This window comes from Ornithorhynchus anatinus, chromosome X5, assembly GCF_004115215.2.
Source record: "Ornithorhynchus anatinus isolate Pmale09 chromosome X5, mOrnAna1.pri.v4, whole genome shotgun sequence".
Classification (NCBI taxonomy): domain Eukaryota; kingdom Metazoa; phylum Chordata; class Mammalia; order Monotremata; family Ornithorhynchidae; genus Ornithorhynchus; species Ornithorhynchus anatinus.
The window spans coordinates 65,552,237-65,571,432 of record NC_041753.1 but is presented as its reverse complement, the minus strand read 5'-3'; the positions used below and the strand labels follow the sequence as shown (position 1 = coordinate 65,571,432).

The window sequence follows — 19,196 nt, the reverse complement described above, 5'->3', positions numbered from 1 at the left end:
TTCTGTCTGTGGTGGGGATTCATTTCCCTGTAGCCACCTCCCTCCCCACCCACCCCTGTTACAGTGCAAACCCTTTTTCCCAGTGCTGGCAAGTTCTGTCCCTGAGTGCAAGTGAAAGCTTTAAGATTGTGTTGGTTTTTTCCAGCAACCATGGGCTTTGCTGCGGCCTGTCAGGCCGGTGTGATTTGGCTGCTTAATGAGTGAATTTGCACCCACTCCCCCCCTTCTCCCTCCCCCTTTCCTTAGTCTGCTGACACCCGAGGCTTTGGTCGGCTTTAATGGTCGGGAAGTCAGTCGTGCAGTCTGTTTAAATGTCCGGCAGAATCTGCAAGTGACCAAATGCACTGGAAAAAGTGCAGTGCCAGATAATGGCGTAATTGGTACCAGGTGTAGATAAAGAATGCACACAGATGTGACGGAGAACAGAGTTTCCTAATTGTTATAATGTTCAAGGGAAAGCTAATTGTCAATGTAGTGTGCTAGCAAATTGAGTTCTCATTGCCTGAGTATTACACAGGATAAATGAAGTGCCAAAGGCTCCAAATCTGTACCCCTGACACACATGCTTTTCCTGTGGCTCCAGAAGAATTCCCAGGGGGAATCAGAGCAGCAGCTAAGGAAATCCATTTGAATAATGTGTATTAGGAGTCCCATTAGGGAAACCCGCCCAGCTCTCCCGGGCACCTGGGAGTGGATTTGCCTCTTACATTTGTGGCTGATGGGTTCCAGGTTTGAGGTTGGGGGAGAGAAGCTGTTTAAAAGGGCCAGGTTGTAGTGGAGGTTGTGGAGCTGACATTCCAGGAACAGTGGGGTGGGGGGAAACATGACATGATGCTCCCTTAAGCTGTTTCATTGTCTTTTAGAGTTATTTGCAGAAGGGAATCTGGGCAAGCAAATATTAGTCTTGAGTCACTGGGGGGGGGGGGGGCTAGAGGTGCCTAGTACAGAACTGAGCCTTCATATTTCTTGAAAAAAAGAAGGGCTTTCCTATTTGGGCATGATTGTGATGGTTCTCAAGATTTCTGGGCCACTAAAAGAAAATTCAGAAGCATTGGCAGCCCACCATAGTGCAGTATCTGCAAATGTCTGTTAGGTTATGACTGGTGGATGCTTATTCTTGTTAGATCTGAAGTGCACATATTAAAAATTTCTGTCCCAAAGAATTGAATATTCTTCTGGGAAATGTAGGCATTTTGGTAGTTTAATTAGCTATGATAATGAGCCAGAAAAAGGGGCACAGAGAGACCCGATGGCTGTCTAAAGGAAACAAGCAATGGCCACGGTGCTCTGGCATGTAACTTGCATTACCGGGTATGTGTACATCATGTCCAGACTCCTGCTGTGATATTGGAAGTCACCTCCTATGCCTTGTTCTAGCCCATGCCTTCTTTGAATTTGTCACATCCCTGGTGTTGGGGGGAGTGGTGCAATACTTGCTGAGATACGTGTACTACTCTGATAAATGTCTTGTCATCAAAAACTCTGTTGAATATCCCTCAGTTCTTAGTACAGTGCTTGGTGCATAGTGAGTGCTTAATACCCTAGGTATTACTATAACAATTATTATTAGCCTTAAGTCAGCAATGCCTGTAGGAGATTTGGGCCTAGAATTTGGGAATTCCCATACCTCTCAAACACATTTCCTTTTCTTTATTATGTTTATATTCTCCCCTGGGGCCCTAAATGTTGTTTTTGTTGTTGTGGGTTTTTTTCCCCCCCTTTTCTACTGTTTCTCAAATGTAGCCCCTAGAGGTTTTCTTAGCAACCTCAGAGAAATGGTAGGGACAGACTCAAGGAGATCCAGGCAGGGAGAAATAGACCCAGAGAGAAAACTGGTAAAGACTTGACAGGAACTGATTGACCAAGATCTAAAGTGTGAGAGAGAAAGCAACTGTATTTAAACATTCCCATGAATGGGTCATGGGCTTCTGCTAGTTTTTGTCTTTGGACATATTTTTAAAATGTGCCTCGACATCGGTAGTCAGCGCCAAGTTTCCAGTGAAAACTACGGTCCCTCTAGACTTTACATATATCAATCAACCAATTAATGGTATTTATCGAGCACTTAGTGTGCAGAGCAGTGTACTGTATACCCGATCTCTACATCGACAGTGACTATTATAGTAGTTCTCTTTTGAGGGCCTGGACACTTTGTATCTCACAGTGGAAAGCTGTTGTGTAGGGTCCACAAGTTGATGAGATGAACTTGTGGTTGTAGCATTTGAGATTCAGTAAAGAGAATGGGTTGGTCTAGGAATAGCCCACAGCACTCCTTTTCCTCCTGTCAGTCAGTCGTATTTATTGAGTGCTTACTGTGGGCAGAGCACTGTACTAAGCGTTTGGGAGAGTACAACACAACAATATAACAGACACATTCCCTGCCCTCAATGAGCTTACTTACAGTCTTCCGCCTCCCTTCTCTTCTCCCCTCTCTGGGGAAGTTTGAGTGCTGCCTCAGTAGACAAGGCAAAATACTAGCCATCCTCGGATCATGTTGACACCCATTCATAGAGGATATTAATTTGAATTGATCTGCAGTTGTTTTAATGGGAGACCCCCAAACAACAAGTTCTAAAATCAAGCCCAGCCTGTGGGAAACTTGGGTCGGTTTTAAGATGTGACAAGTCTTCTGGGTCAGAGTATTCTGTATCTGCCTAAGCCAGCTTTAGCTGAATTAATGGAAAGAATTTTCTATTTGAGATGAGAAATGCCACACGTTATATTTTGTGGCTTTTCCTCAAGTTTCACTGTGTCTTAGGTCAGTTGTTCTCTTTTTTTCCTCCCTGCCCAGTCCTTAGGTTAGTGATGTGCCTTGTGATGAGGGATAAGGAAAGGAGTGAAAAAGAGTGTAATTTTAAATTCCAGCCAAAGATATGAAAATGATTGTAATTCTAACGAATGCCTTCAGAATTCCCAGAGTCCTTCTGTTCTTAAAACCACCTATCTGCCATGGCATAAAATGCAAATTGCTGCAGGGATAGCCAGTGGTGATCTCCATGCCCTCTCTTAAAAAGCCAGACAATGAAAAGAGAAAGTGCATGGGGGGGGGGGGGAGGGTGTGTGTGTGTGTGTGTGTGTGTTTTAATTATAATGGCACTTTTGAGGCTGGGATTTCATCTTTGAGTTCTGGAGTGTTGGTAAGTGAAGTAATTAATCAAAATTCTTAGCCATCTATTTTCAAGGTCTGCAGCTAGTGTTGCCTCCTGAGAAACCTGTTTGTTTTTTTAATGAACATCTGAGATACCCACGCCACAGAAATGATTAAAGCAGCTAGGGACATTAGCATGGATCCAGGTCCTACAAAACATCAGACTGGAACGGAACAAAATCAGGTGGCAGTGGACCCGAAAAAGAAATGGAATTAACTCTGCCTTTCCTTTCCTTTCCATTACATTTTTGGTTGGATTTTTGAGGGAATTGGAGCTTGTGGAGGAACTTTGAGCATAGTTACCTGCAGGCATAGTGCAGGGGATGGGGAGAGGGGGTAGGAGCAAGTTGGGTAGGGCCACTGCATACTCAATGACTGGTGAAAATAGTTTGGACAATTTTCTTTTTAACTCAGGGTTGGGCTGTGCCAGTTTTGTAGTTGCCCAGTCAAGCATGGGAAAGAGGAGCACAGAAAGCAGCCACCATCCCCCCCTTGCTTTTTTTTTCCCGATTACCCCCACCTTTCCTTGCAGCAGAGGGGATAGAAGCAGCATGATGTAGTGGATAGAGCATGGGCCTGGGAGTCAGAAGGGCCTGGGTTCTAATCCTCACTCTACCACTTGTTTGCTGTGTGACCTTGGGCAAGTCATTTCACTTCTCTGTACCTCAGCTGTAAAATGGGGATTAAGACTCTGAGCCCCATGTGGGACATGGACTTTGTCCAACCTGGTTAGCTATGTACCTACCCCAGTGCTTAGTACAGTGCCTGGCACATAGTAAGTGCTTAACAGATACCATGAAAAAGAGGGGGTGGCAAACCTTGACTGCATCTCTGGTGTGTTCATGCTCTCTGGCAGTGGCCACCACTTGTCTGAATGGCTGCATTAAAGAGCTGGAAAATGGGCTAAAGAGAATCGGGGCTCATGTATTTGGCTGAGAAGATTTATCTTCCAGGGTTATGTGAAGAATGCTGATCCGCTTTTCCCCAGACAAAATACAATCGGAATGTGCCGCTTTTGCACCAGGAAGGAGAGTTTAGGGAGCAGGTTGTTAGATTAAGCAGTCTCTGAAGTGCCTTACAACCCAGAGATTTGTCCAAGGGCACCAGAATCTGTCCCCCCCCCCCCCCCCCCCCCCCCCCCCCGGTCAACCACACCCATAGCCAAATGGGTTTCAATTCATTGCAGCTGATTTGTGAGTTGGAGTTTTGCAACTGAGTAATAGTGGGTAGTGGGGCATGCTTTGTCTTCCCAGATTTATCCTGCTCACTGTCCCAGAGGCTCCCCCACAGAAAGAGAATGTAACGTTAAGATGATGTAATGCTCGACTTGACTACACAACGATTCAGTGTCAACTCTCTGCCTTGGGCCTCTTTACAATTTCTAGAGGGATTTTTGCGCATTTTGACCCTTAATGGATTGGGTTTACCAGTGCTCTGGGTACCTCTCTGGGCAGTGGTGATACCATTATATGACGTAAACATCATTAACCTTTACTGACCTTACTGGCATGGACTCTGCTCTCCTCAGTGCCCTTGCTTTTATGTGGGCACGAACGTCTCTGTCTTTTTGAGGGGAGGAGTGGTGGGGTGCTAGAGGGGTTATTTTCCTCACATTTATCAAGGTAATTAGTTCAATGATCCAACAAGCCCACCTTTTTAGCCACAAAACATCGTGGTAAAGACATTACTTTGAGCTTCTTTATATTGAATTGCACTGGGCCCTCCTTCATGCTTTTATGTAAACCTCCTGGCATTTGTTTAGCTTGAACGCTCATGAATAAAAGAGTGCAGAGCTAGCTTTAAAGTGCAGCCCCTGAAGTAGGCAAAAGAGGATTCAAATTGCCTTATGTACCCTGTTTTGTTTTCCTCTTCCTTGTGGTTGAGCATTAATGTTTAAGAGGCCTGGAAAGCTCCCATGGTGATGCCATTCGGAGGGAACTGGCGGCAGTGGCCGAGAGCCCACCCCTCTGTTTGGATCACTGGTTTGCTCTCCAGTTAGGAATGAATCCCCAGGGCTTTTTAAACGGACCACAAAATACTTGCTCTTGGGACAGACCGCTGTATCAAATTTAGCATAATTTAAAGTTTGTGTTTAAGAGGAGAAAACAAGGGCGGGAGAAATGTAAAAGCTGGCTGGCACCATGCTTCTTCTCTGTCTCTGTCCGTGTCTCTCTGTGTCTCTCTGTCTCTGTCTCTCTCTCTCTTTAAAGACATCTTTCCAAAGCCAGGTTATTGGGGCTTTGTGAAAGGAGTTTTTCACACAACTCATTCAGCATTGTTCATGGCATTAACACATCACTGAACAAATTGCCCCCTTGCATATGCTAATCCTGCACTTAAAAGAACTCATTGTAACATGTTTTAATGCTTTAGCCGGCGGGGAGATGGGAATTGAAGGCATGTCAAATCGTGTCATGTGACCCAAAAATATCTCGAATGCCTGTTTTCTTTGGGTCAACAGTTTGTACTTAGCATATCTGAATGAAAGTAGTCTGTGTAGTTTGTGGAAAAGATTAGTCTTTGCTCTCCTTTTGTGTTGAGGTGCTGGCCTTGATTCTCTGATGAAAGTGACTCTTGGGGGAGGGGACTTTGAATTTTGTACCAGTGAATTTTATATTGATAGAGGAAACACCAAATCTTTTCATTCTCCACAATAAACTGGAGGGTTTCCAGTAGGGTTTTCCCCTGATCACTCCTAAAAAACTGTACGTTGGGCCTTTTAGGGTAACCTGCTTCTGCTAGCCCCACCCACACTTTTCATACTTAAGTGGCTTACACTTTGAGACCTCCCCCCTCCCCCAAGTTTCTAAGAGCCTGTCTGATTGAGAAATCTTCCGAGCTTCCATATTTATTGTATGCATTCTCAATGCTAGGAGATCTCCATCAGAATATGTGAAAAGTAAATTCTGGAAGAAACAGCCGACTCCTGTTTCTCTCTCACACCATGAATCCAGTTGAATAGGAAGCTTGAGTGACTGATAGACCCAACCAAACTTCGGATTGTTTGATTGTGCAAAGCCAGAGTCTCTTTTTAAAATGCATGAACCCTCTCTAACTGTTTGCCTTGAAAGTCTTTGATGAGTTGAATTAAATGGAATAAAAGGCTGTGTAGGTATCACATTTCTAAAGCGTCTATCACATCCAGTTTGAGTTTTCATATGTACAAAGGACTTCTGAAAGGAATTTTTGATTGACCTTATTCTTTGTCTTCACAGAGTAATTCTTTACTGGTCCCGGACAGCCTGCGAGGAACAGATAAACGCCGGAACGGCCCTGAATATTCCAATGATATCAAGAAGAGAAAGGTGGAGGACAAGGATGCCAGCCACTATGTAAGTAATCTATGCCTAAGTGATCTGTTTATTTGCATACTTGTCTGCCAAGGGAAATCCTTGTACAGGAAGGTAAATCTCTTGGATTCAAGTGATAATTGCTGGCCCCTCAAGGATCTAGAACTCTGGAGACTATTGATCATTGAGCCTTGAAATATTTCTTCCTCAGGCTATAGATTATGCAGTGATTCCGCTCCAACCCCTGATCTCTGTGAGCTCTTTGATGTTTAAAGCCAGTTAAAGTACTTTAGTTTGCATTTGACACCCTCTCCTTTTTTATGTAATTCCAGTGCTCAAAGTTTAGGACCTGGGCAGGTCCACTGGGCTGTTCCAGGGGAGTGGGCTGGGGCGGTTCAATTTTGGTTCACACACGCTCAATCTCATCATCTCTACCCTCACCAACTCTGGAATTTTCTATCCGACCACAGCCTCCTCACCTGCATTCTCTCCCACATACCTCCTCCCCACAAATCTGTCCTGTTCCTCCAGAGAGACCTTCCGATCTTTGATTCCCTCCAATTTTCTAAAGTCACTCAATCGTATTTATTGAGCACTTACTGTGTGCAGAGCACTGTACTTAGCTCTTGGAAGGTACAATTTGGCAACCAATAGAGACAATCCCTACCTAACAGTGGGCTCACATTCTACAAGGGCGGGGGGCATGCCCCATTTGGTCTTCATATCCAAACTACCTCCTTGACCCACAAATTGACACCCTTGACACTGCCCTCTCCACTGAACCTAACCCCTTAGCTCACTTGTCCCTCTGCCAATCTTGTACTGCTAACTTGCTGCTCTGGATCACCTCCTCCGCTCCTGTGCACGAGTTGCCGCTGCCTGTGGAAATCCAGACATCAGGCTACCCTTGTCCATGTCATTCATCTTTACCTGCTTTAACTCTGTCCTCTCCTTCCAGGCAATGTTATTTCTGCATCCCATACCCACTGCCTGTTCCAGCTCCCTCCACAAACCCCCTATCTCCCCACCCTTGATATTCGTCCCTCTCTCCTTAAGCACTTGATAATCCCACCCTCAGCCCCAAAGCACATATATATCCACAGCTTACTTTAATGTCTGTCTCCCCCTTTAGACTGTAAACTCTGTGGGCAGGGAATGTGTCTATCAACTCTGTATTGTATTCTCCCAAGCGCTTAGTACAGTACTGTGCACACAGTAAGCACTCAAAGAACGCTTACTATGTGCAGAGCATTTCTTGTGTCAAGAATCTTTCACGTCATTTTCATGTACCCAAGCACATGAAACAGGTATTTCTATATGCAGTGATGCTATTCCACTTGTACATTGTGGTGGTCTGGACAGATCAATTGGTAGGCCAGATTCAGCCACCAGGCTGTGTTTGCTCATCTTTGCCCTACCCCCAATTCAATTTCCAAAAGAGGCTGGGAAATGCATCAGAAACACTTCCTTGAGAGGAGCCTTAATATCAGCAGCTATAGAACTTAGCTGAGCTGCTGCGGAAAGACTGCGGAAGGCAGACCATTCCATTGGATGCAGCAGTCCTAAAATTTTGACATTGCTAAATTAGGACCAATAGTCAAATCAGTCAGTTAACTAAATGATATCATTTGGGGCGCTTACTATGTGCAGAGTACTACACTAAGTGCTTGAGAGAGTAAATTACAACAGAGTTGGTAGACACATTCCCTGCTCCAAGGAGCTTACAGTCTAGAGAGGGAGACAGAGATTGGTGGATTCCATTCCAGATGTCTGGCTCTTTCCAGTGTCCCACTTTCTTCATTGACTCGATTCTCTCTAGACTCCGCTTCTCTTCATTTACTTTAAGGGAAGTCACGTACTCTGGGTCAGGAAGAAATCCTCCACTCTTTCTCCCTATGCCAACTTTAGTATTTGGCCAATGAAATCAAGCCACTACTCCAAAAGCAATGAACCTTTGACATTTTCCCCAAGTTGAGGCAATGTGTTACCCCTGCAGAGAAGCAGCATGGCTCAGTGGAAAGAGCCTGGGCTTCGGAGTCAGAGGTCATGGGTTCGAATCCCAGCTCTGTCACTTGCCAGCTGTGTGACTGTGGGCAAGTCACTTAACTTCTCTGTGCCTCAGTTCCTTCATCTGTAAAATGGGGATTAAGACTGTGAGCCTCACGTGGGACAACCTGATTACCCCGTATCTACCCCAGCGCTTAGAACAGTGCTCTGCACATAGTAAGCGCTTAACAAATACCAACATTATTATTATTATTAAAGTTCAACGATGGGTTCCATCTGCCAAGGTTCTCTGTATATTGCCTCTCCTCTTTTCCTTTTCAAAAAACAAAAGCCAAACCAAAAAAAGGGATCAGAAAGCAAGTGAAGAGGGTGGATTTAGGTTATTTTTGGGGGCGTGGTAAGTGTTATTTTTTTTAGCACTTACTAAGTGCCAAGCACTGTACTAAGCGCTAGAGTAGATACAAGTTAATCAGGTTGGACACAGTCACTGTACCACACAGGGCTCACAGACTTAATCCCCAGTTTACAGATGAGGTAGCTGAGGCACAGAGAATTAAAGTGACTTGCTCAGCATCACACAGCAGACCAGTGGTGGAGCAGGATTAGAACCCAGGTTCTTCTGGCTCCCAGGCCATTGCTCTATCCACTCGGCCATACTGCTTCTCCAGTTTGGGAAGTTTGTCCAAAAAATGCTAGCTTGGAGGGCCGTCCTCATTGCGCCAGAATCTAAGTTTGGCTGGCGAATCCCATTTTATAAAGCAATGGGGTTTGGATTTTGTGTGTGGAGTTGGTTTGGCACAATTTGGTAGGTGGTCTCTGCCAGCAATTGAGGGTTGCTTAAAACGACCACTTAAGGGTCTTTAACTTGGCTGACTTCAAGGTGAAAATGGCAGCCAGGGAAAAAAAAAATCCCTTGTATTTTTTATTTTTTCCATTTGACTCTCCTGTTTTGGTAATAGCTTTAACAGCCCAAAAGAGAAACAATCTCACCTCTTTCTATGAGGTCATGTATGTTCCAGACTGAAAAGGGCTGTTGGGTATAGAAAATAGCCTTAGAGCTATCGGAGATGTGGGGAAGGGGCATACAAGTCTTAAGTTATTTGATTCTGTGGGACTGGAATTGGGGAACAGTCAACAGCTGTTTGGTGGTGGGCAAGGGCCGGGAGCTTCATATGATTAATGTGTTTCTCAGGCATACAGGCAGCCTAAATGGGGACTTCCCTTTTCTCTGCTCTATCCCCCACTAACTGAAATAAAACACTCCTTTTTAGGACAGTGATGGTGATAAAAGTGATGACAACTTGGTTGTGGACGTATCCAATGAGGTAACTATTTTCTATGTCCAAATTTGACACCCAAACAAAGGTCTTGCCATGCATTCCATCTCAGCAAGAAAAAGGGTCTCATTTGGTGGTGAATGAAAAAATAAGAACATGCCCCAAATGTCATAAGATTATTAGTTTGCACTTGACAAATCTTGCTAATCTTGTCTCTTTGGATTTGAAAATTGGGTTTGCATTTTCAAGCATCACATTGGCTCACCAGGCTTTGGATGCCACCCACAGCTTGTGCTTTGTGGTTCTGGAGAGGGAGAAGATGGAACGCCGGGCTGTCTTTGTACAGCTGTTAATGTTTTTCTTGGACCAGCAGGTTGAAGGGGCTCATGGTCACCTGCTGTTCTTAGGTAGAATAGAGATGCCATTGTTAGTCCCTGGTACAAGTATGCATTTCCTGTTCTAAAGGGGGACCATCAAAGAGCAATACAGGACTAAGCCTCACTGTCTAAGCTGTTTAGTATTTCCCTGGAGGCTTAAGAAATTCATTTGGGGCCTGAGAATCAGGAAGAGTCAGGAACTGGGACTGGGGGGAGGGAAGGGGGAGTGTGGACCATTCATCCTAAAACCTTATTGGCTTTTGGTTCTCTTTATGGAGGATCCCTCGTCCCCACGGGCAAGCCCAACTCACTCCCCCCGGGAGAATGGCATCGACAAAAGCCGCCTGCTGAAGAAAGATGCTTCAAGTAGCCCAGCCTCCACGGCCTCCTCAGCCAGTTCCACCTCTTTGAAATCCAAAGAAATGAGTTTGGTGAGTATCGGGAATGATGTGTGGCCCCTGGGAAGGGCGATTGCTTTATTTCTCTGTATGGGAGAGGGCATTTCCACGTCAACAATCAGTGCTATATTCAATAGCATTTATTGAGCGCTTACTATGTGCAGAGGACTGTACTAAGCGCTTGGAATGTACAAATCGGCAACAGATAGAGACAGTCCCTGCCCATGACAGGCTTCCAGTCTAATCGGGGGAGATAGACAAAAACAATAGCAATAAATAGAATCAAGGGGATGTACATCTAATTAAAACAATAGTAATAAATAGAATCAAGGTGATGTATATCTCATTAACAAAATAAATAGGGTAATAAAAATATATACAAATGAGCAGACGAGCACAGTGCTGAGGGGAGGGGAAGGGAGAGGGGGAGGAGCAGAGGGAAAGGGGGGCGAAAGGGGAGCTTAGCTGAGGGGAGGTGAAAGGGGGGAATATATATTGAGTGCTTGCTGGGTGAGATACAGTTGAGTTAGCAGACATGTTCTCTGCCCTCACTGGTTATAGTCTTATGTGTGCAGACCACTGTGCTGAGTGCTTGGGAAAGTACCATAGAGTTAGTAGGCCCGATTCCTAAGCCCTGGGTAGGGGGTGATTGTGTCAGAGGAGAGGCATGACTTTTTCGGGGAGTAAAGAACCCTGAAGATTGGATGTTTGGGAATATGTGATCAGCTTTTTCATTGGAGGGGTTAGGCCAGAGTAGGGCACCCATTCCTTCAATGTGGCCTGGAGGGGGAGAGAGTGGGGAGAGGGTATTAGCATACTAGTGGAGAGAACACTGGCCTGGGAGCCAGAGGACCTGGGTTCTACCTCCCTCACTTGTCTGCTGAGTGATTTTGGTCAAGTCACTTATCTCTGTCTGTTTGCGCATCTTTAAAATGGGGATTAAATATCTGTTCTCCTTTCCTCTTAGATTGGGAGCCTCATGTGAGACAGGGATTTTGTCTGACCTGATTATCTTGTATTCACTAGAGTGTTTGGCGGAGAGCAAGCCCTGAACAAATACCACAGTTACTATTATCATTATTATTATTATTATTTCTGGAGGTCTGTCCAAGAGGGCTTCCCCAAAGGCCCAAGGTGTATCCCGTGAACAAGGCCATTCAGTATTGGAGGTGGGGCAGAAATGGATGTGGGTAGGGGGAGGGGGACATGATTGAACTCTTCTTAAGAAATTGAAACCCCTGCTAATTCAAGACTCCTAGGCTTGATGAAAAATACTTTTAAAAAACTGCAGAGGAAAGAGCGAGGCCACCTTCTGTATTTCTTGCTGGAGTTTTAATTCTGGCAGGAAGAGGAAGGGTCAGCATTTCTCCCTCGCCAGTTAATGCTGTCAGCGTTGTGTGGATTTATGACAGTTGGCTGCGGGAGCAGGTAGTAGGTGCCCAGCATTCCAGCTGCTGTTGTGATAAATTGTGTAATATGGCTTGGATTAAAAATAATACTCATTTAATTTGTTTAATGATACCAGCATGAAAAAGCCAGCACGCCCGTTCTGAAATCCAGCACACCAACTCCTCGGAATGATGTGCCAACTCCGGGCACCAGTGCCACTCCAGGACTCCGTCCAAACCTTGGCAAACCTCCATCAATGGACCCCCTCGTGAACCAAGCTGGTAGCACACATTGCCTCTTATTTCTCTCTTTCTGTGCTTGATTAGTCTTCTGCTAATCTCGTCCTGACGTAATTCCTCCATGAATATTAAACGCACTCTCACGCGTAGCACGGAGAAGTCTTGATAAGAAACAGATGTTCCTATTTGGTGCCCAGCAGCTGCACCCCTTTTCTGGTCCAGACTGTTTACATTCAGCTTTTATCTTATTTCCAAATAACCCCAATGATGGAGACTTCAAGAACGTTCCTGAGTGATTATTCTGAAAGGAAGCGTCCCACCGGCCTATTATTGCGGGTACGAGTCAGCCGATATTGCTCAAAGTGGCTGGCTCGGCCAGGACGCTTGTGGCTCGGTTTGGCGGCTGCTCGGTCTCGAGTAGGTAGGATCCTTTAGGGTACCAGCTGTCTCTCTCAGAGGCAGCGGGCTGAATGTGACCCGAGAAGCAAGTGTGAGAAGAAACTCAGAACCCACGGTCTGGGCAAGGGCAAAACAAAATATGGCCCGGGGCAGAGTAGATTTGGGCAATGGGAAGAAAATGAACACTATGGTGGATTACCCACCCTCCCCCTCCCCCCAAGCCACCACCTCTCCAGCACAAGGTAGATGTGCTTTGGTTTACCCATTACCTGGGACCGTGCCAAGTTTGGAATTCTGCTCAGGGAAAGGAAATGGGGGTAAAGAGGATAAGGTTGGATTTCTTTCGAGGAGACCCTTATGGGAAATGGGGCCAGGGAGAATCCCTGCTCTTTGTGTACCCATTTCCCCATCCGTAGAGCCTCTGTCATTATACCTGTCTCTGAGGTCTACTGTCAGAACGTGAATCAGCTTCGAGCTGTTAGGGAGAGATGCGCACAAACCGACGGTGGGGTTAACATTCTTCCCTGCGCTTCTTCTGTCTATGTCTCTATCTCCCAGGATGCAAGGGGGTGGGGGTGGGGGCAGACCATCGCCTTTCCCCTCAAAATCGGCATCCCTAAGCCACGAATGTTTTGTTCTGCTACAGCTGCTGGTTTGAGGACGCCCCTGGCAGTGCCTGGCCCCTACCCGACTCCATTTGGAATGGTCCCTCACGCCGGCATGAATGGAGAGTTGACCAGTCCCGGGGCAGCGTACGCGAGCTTACACAACATGTCTCCCCAGATGAGCGCTGCCGCAGCTGCAGCCGCCGTGGTCGCCTATGGCCGCTCCCCGATGGTAGGCCACACGCTGCTTGCCATCTCCGTCGGATGGGTTTTGGTTCAGTGGGAAAAGCCTCATGCTCCATTTAGCCCTGTCAAACTCCCTGGACCAAGGGCTGACTGCTCCCTTGTATACTTCCCTCTGCTCCGTGGTTGGGAGGAAGTGAAGCCACAGCTCAGAAACAAAGACCCGCAGTGTATTTACGTGCGTTTCAGTTTTTGTCAGCCCTCACCCCACGATCCAGGTCATTAAGAAATGCCAAACTGGGTTTTGTTTTATTGATTTTGTAGATGAAACAAGGCAGTGTATAGAAGCTACAAAGCACTTCAGTGGTCCTGGAGACATCTGGTTTCCTCCCACCAACGGGCATTTTTAAGACTGCTTAAATGAATCTTGCAGCTCACAGAAGGCTTTTTATTCACTTTTATCGTTTTTTTTAAAGTTAAAAGAAAACATTGGGAAAAAAATGGCAGCTCTATCTTACCGTGCTTATAATAGCCATTAGTAGGTCCTGGTGCCTTTAAGCTCTTGAAGCCACCAGGATAGAAAAATTAACGAGAGCCGTGGGATGGCTTGGCCTCAATCTTTCCAGGAGGAAGGTATCATTATTTCCTGAAAGCCAGGAAGGATAGAAACCAGATTTGTTTTATTGGTGTGAGTGTGTGTATGTTTTCATGTGTTTTATGTATGTGTATGTATGTATATACACACACACACACACATATATATATATACATATATATACATATCGATTGTCTTTAAGTTTGAGTTTGGTAGATCGTAGATCTGTGGCTTTTTTGCTCTATGTGTCCGTGTGGTTGGAAAAAATAGGACATTCTAAATCCCAAGAGAAGGCCAAGCATGCTAAACAGATCCTTATTGTAAATTTAGTTTTTCCAGCTTCAGTGGTAAGTAGACAGTGTTTGGGGGAACAAGTACTTAAGAGTTTTTGTACTGCTTCTGGGGTGGAAATGTGAAAAATAATGGGAAATGCCAAAGTTCTCAAACGTATTTTTCCTGTCGTGGATAGAAAAAAACAATTACCTGTGAAGGGGTACTGCCTGAGGCAGGTTTGTGTACCCTGCATATTTTTATAGACCGCAGAAGTGAACAAAATGTTTGCCTTGCCACTCCCTGAATCTGACACCTTGGCCTGTGATGCATTGTTTTTATTTTCAGGTTGGGTTTGATCCTCCCCCTCACATGAGAGTACCCACAATCCCTCCAAACCTGGCAGGAATCCCCGGGGGAAAGCCGTAAGTACCTTTAACTCCTTGGTCGTGTTTTAAACAGAGCGTTTGTGTCAGCAAACAGCAAGCAGGAATTCTAAAGGGGATGGTGTCTTGGGGGTTTCCAAGGAGATTTTTCTGTTGTCTTCTCCTGTTAAGTGTTAAAGTTTTCTCTAAATGCATAACTGGTAGGTGTCATGTCTCCCTGTGAGCACTGTTGGTGAACTCATACATTTAGCTATTTCTAGAAAGAAGCTGTTAATGTTGGGGAAAGTAAGGGAAAAAAAATCATTTAGTGTCCTTTTTCCCAGTAGAGTGCTTATTTCAAAAGGAAAAGGCCAATGCGTTTGAGCCTTTAGTGGTGATGTGATTGGGGGAAATAAACTCTTGGAAATACTTGAAATGAAAATATTTTCTGGCTGCCTGAGCATCTGTCACTAATAGTGTGTGATGTAACCCTTGATTTTGGAAGAAGTGAAAGTTTAATGAAACTACCAGATACCAAACTGTAGAAATTGAGGTAGTTCTCAAAGGTTTCCTGAGTACATCTGTTGGCAAGGCATAGGAAGAGATATTGCATAAAGGTATATAAAGGGCACAAAATAGGAGAACTGGAATAGAGGTACCTTCTGTGGCATTGATAAACAGCTATGTAATTTAAAAGACTCCTTAAAATAGCAGATGTCTGAACGCGATAAAACACCATCTTTGCCACTGTTCAGTGAGATTCTGCGCGCCCCCCCCCCCACACACACAAATGCTGGCCATTTCGATTGGAATTCATTCAAGATGATGAATAGCTTGTTATTAAAACTAAATAAAAATAGAAGTCGAGTCTCTTAGAGGTTTTAGAATTCCATTTTCTTCAGTAATGTCATGTAACACTGATATAAGAAATGTATTTCTGAATAATTCCTCAAAGTCCTCATCACTATTAGCCTTAACTTATGCTTGAATCGATTAGTCCGGTTGCATTATGCTAAGTGGCTCATTTAAAACTTGCCCCACTCACTGTGATGCGGTTGCAAATGGAAACCTTTCCAAATGGGTTAGGGAGAAACTATTGTGCCTGAGTCACGATCAGAATATATGATCATTCGATCTGTGGTACTTACTGAGTGTTTACTGTGCACAGAGCACTCCACGTGAAGTGCTTGGGAGAGTACAGTACAACAGAGTTGGGAGACACATTCCCTGCCTGCAACTAGTTCACAGTCTAGAGAAACATAAAGCCCTGTCATAATAGGTCAGACCCATAGCCCACCCATTCCCGTACTCTGTCTCTTGGCGGTGGCACCGGTAGGTGCTTGAATGAAAAGTTCGTTCATTTGATCCGTATTTATTGAGTGCTTACTGTGTGCAGAGCACTGTACTAAACTCTTGGGAAGTACAGTTCAGACAATCCCTGCTCACAACGGGCTCACAGTCTAGAAGGTGCGCTGTCCATTCTCCTGATTAAGGACGTATTGCCTTTTACCGAAAATCCCTTGTAAGCTTCATTCCTGTTTCCTGTTGCCTTCATCATTCCAGGCTGTAGAGCATTAATTTTTGCAGGCTAGCCTCATCCAGAAAGCCACGCCCATTCCCACCGTCATTTTTATTGCTCCCCCGTACTGATGGGTTTGGAATTAAATTCTCATTGACTGTAAGCTCCTTGAGGGCAAGGATCCTATTGAATTCACCCAAGTGCTTAGTACGGTGTTCTGTGCACAGTATGTGCTCTCTAAATACCACTGATTGCTCTGATTCTCACATAGTCTAGTGTAGGTGAAATGCGTCCTCAAGTGAAATACTGTTGATGTTCAGGTAGAAATAGAGGTGCCCGTGCGGAAAAGCCCCTGCTGGATTCTAAGCTCCTGGAGGTCAGGGATTGTGCTTACTCACTCTGTTGCACTCAATACAGTGCTTGGCACACAACAGACTGTAAGCTCCCTGAGGGCGAGGGATCAGGTCAGCTCACTATACTGTACTCTCCCAAGTGCTTAGTACAGTGCTCTGGACAGAGTAAGCACTCTATAAATACCACTGGTGGCTTGGTTGATTGAGAAGTCTCTAGGCAAAGGAAGCAGTTGGGACTGAAAAACACTAGCTGAATAAAATCATGCTAAACATTCCATGGGGTAAATCAGATTGAGCCAAACAGTGATGAAGATCATACCTAACAGATTTCCAGGAAGCGTATTGGGATGATCACAGTGTAACAGCCGGGGAGCTTAAATTGGAGAAATTCCAGAAATGAAAACTTCCATTCTAAGAAAGAGAGCTCAAATTTCTGTGGCTAGAATATCTCTGAAACCACAGATTTGTAAGTGTGGGCCGAGGTTAACTTGGCTAAGCTATAATTTGCCCAAAGAGCATGGAAATTTGTTTTACTGGGAGAACTCTGCTCCTTGGACATGCCTACAGGGTCTGTCGCGTCGGGCTCGGTCACTCCTCCTCGGCCCAGGGAGCACCCTTACGGAAATGGGTTGATAACATTCCAGGCCACTATTCCTGGCTCTTCGCTCTCTTCGTTAGACTTCGGTGCCCCGCTCAGTCCGAGGTTTTTAAGAGTTCCGGGAAGCAGGATGAGTACCTCAAAATCTCTGTTCTCAGTCTAAATCCTCAGACCCGGTAGAAGAGGAAACTGGCATTGTTGGTCAGCGAAACCCAGGGCTTCTCCAGCATTTTTGGCTCATAGCTTCCCAAAGTATCCCACAACCTCCTGGTCATCATAGCACTTCACTACAGCTGTTGAGTCCTCTGCAGCTTCACTAATCTGTGATACAGTACTTTGAGATCACCCCCTCCCACCCTAGTTTGAAAAACATTGGTTTAACACGAGTCCCCTTTGTATATTCCTACGGAGGGTAGTGACACTGAGGTGATTGTGAAAAACAAGGCAGAAAGGCTGCGAGGACAGCCCTCTCGTCGCCAGGAGTGTTTCTCTGTTTTATTGCTGTTGATATTGTTACTAGCCTTCATGAAGCCTCCAATACGATTGGCACCTCTGCAGTAACAGTGATGCAAGCCTCTCAGGCCTCCAGCTTAGGCTGTGGACTAGGCTGGGGTCTGGCTTCATTTTGGTCTTTCTGGGCATTGCAGTAAGAGTGCCTCAGGGAGCCGGAGAGAAGTGTTCGAAGTGGCTGTTTTCCTTCCAGTTGTAGCCCAGCCTGCTTCCTGCTACGCACTCTCCACCCCTTGAAACTCTTGAGAAGGGCACAGGAGTCTGGCCCTGTTTCCTGCTCCCCCCCAACCCCCACCCCTACCCCCCAAGAGGAGGAAGGAAGTGATGTTTTCATTAGCGATGGCCAGCTCAAACGGTTCCGGATTTTAATGATAATTGTGGTGTTTGGTAGCTGCTTACTGTGTGCCCTTTTTACAGATGAGGGGATGGAAGGACAGAGAAGTGAACTGACTTACCCAAGGTCACACGAGAGGCCAAAGTGGCAGACCTGGGATCAGAACCCCGATCTCCTGGCTCCCAGCCCCTGTGCTCTTTCCACAAGGCCACAGTGTTTCACTTTTAGAAAGGGCTAGATTTTAGGGCATCAGATAATCCCAGAATGCACTGGAGTTTGATGTACCACTGTGGGCTCTACCATCACCTCAACATAGGTTTAGAATACCAATCACATAATGATATAAAATCTTCCACTTGAATTGGGTTTGAATAAATCATAGAGTATTTTTGGGGGATGGGGAGGAGGTGGGAGGGGGTGGGAATTAACTTCATTTCAAGTAAAATAGCCTCTTGGCAAGCCATCTTTTGCTACAAAGGAAAATAGCATTCTTGGCTTTTCTGCAATAAAGGGATATCAGTGAAGAGATGCTTCTTTGCTTCGCATCTCTTGTTTCCTGATTGTACTGTCTTGCTCCTCCACTTGCCACACTTCTTTCCAAACTGGCTTCCTTGGTAGTGAGAATCAGGGCTATGCTGTTTTGCTGAACAGCTCCCATCCTCTTCATTGCACTTTATCTGCTGCATATCTATGTGTCTTAGTCATAGGGAGAGCTACCAGTGGTTTTAGCCCAGCACCAGTCTCTGAGCCTGCTGGCTGATAAAATCTATAGATAATCTATTTTGGGTGAGCTGTATTTGTGGGGCTGGCCTCCCATCAAAGGCAGCTGTGTCTGAGCCACTTTACTCTTGCTAAATCTATAGATAATCTATTTCGCATGAGCTGTATTTACGTGGGGCTGGCCTCTCATCAAGGGAGCTGTGTCTGAACTGCTTTACTATTCCTCTTTTCTCTCTCCTTGTCCCTCCTCTCTGTAGAAATCCATTCTGCCAATGCCCCAGGTTACTTAGTAAACTCGCTCCTAGCCCCTGTTGGGGAAATCTTGACAAATCTTGGGTTATACACCTATACACCAATCTATCTTTTGAAAGAGCCAAGGCCTCCTCCATTCCTGTGGGCTCTTCCCTTTGGTGGCCCTGACTGGTTTGTGCATTGAGAGAGAAAGACCTTTCTTTCACTTTGCTCCCTCCTCTCCAGTCAATCGATCAGTGGCATTACTGAGTGCGTACTGTATGCAGAGAACTGTACTCAAGTACTTGGGACTGTACAATATGCCACGGTTGGTAGACACGTTCCCTGCCCATAGTGAGCCTGCAGTCTAGAGGGGGAGACAGACATTA

General features: G+C 45.5%; 1 protein-coding gene across 4 annotated transcripts in view; it reads left to right on the top strand.

Annotated features, from left to right (window-relative positions):
• Window positions 1-19,196, top strand: part of LOC100080169 (transducin-like enhancer protein 1) — a 95,367-nt gene that overhangs the window by 58,464 nt on the left and 17,707 nt on the right. For all 4 annotated transcript variants that reach the window (XM_029056098.2, XM_029056101.2, XM_029056099.2 and 1 more), the window contains 6 exons: window positions 6,364-6,480; window positions 9,717-9,770; window positions 10,378-10,530; window positions 12,023-12,167; window positions 13,171-13,361; window positions 14,526-14,602. In XM_029056098.2, the coding sequence (XP_028911931.1) occupies window positions 6,364-6,480; window positions 9,717-9,770; window positions 10,378-10,530; window positions 12,023-12,167; window positions 13,171-13,361; window positions 14,526-14,602 (737 nt within the window). The remainder of the gene's footprint in view (window positions 1-6,363; window positions 6,481-9,716; window positions 9,771-10,377; window positions 10,531-12,022; window positions 12,168-13,170; window positions 13,362-14,525; window positions 14,603-19,196) is intronic.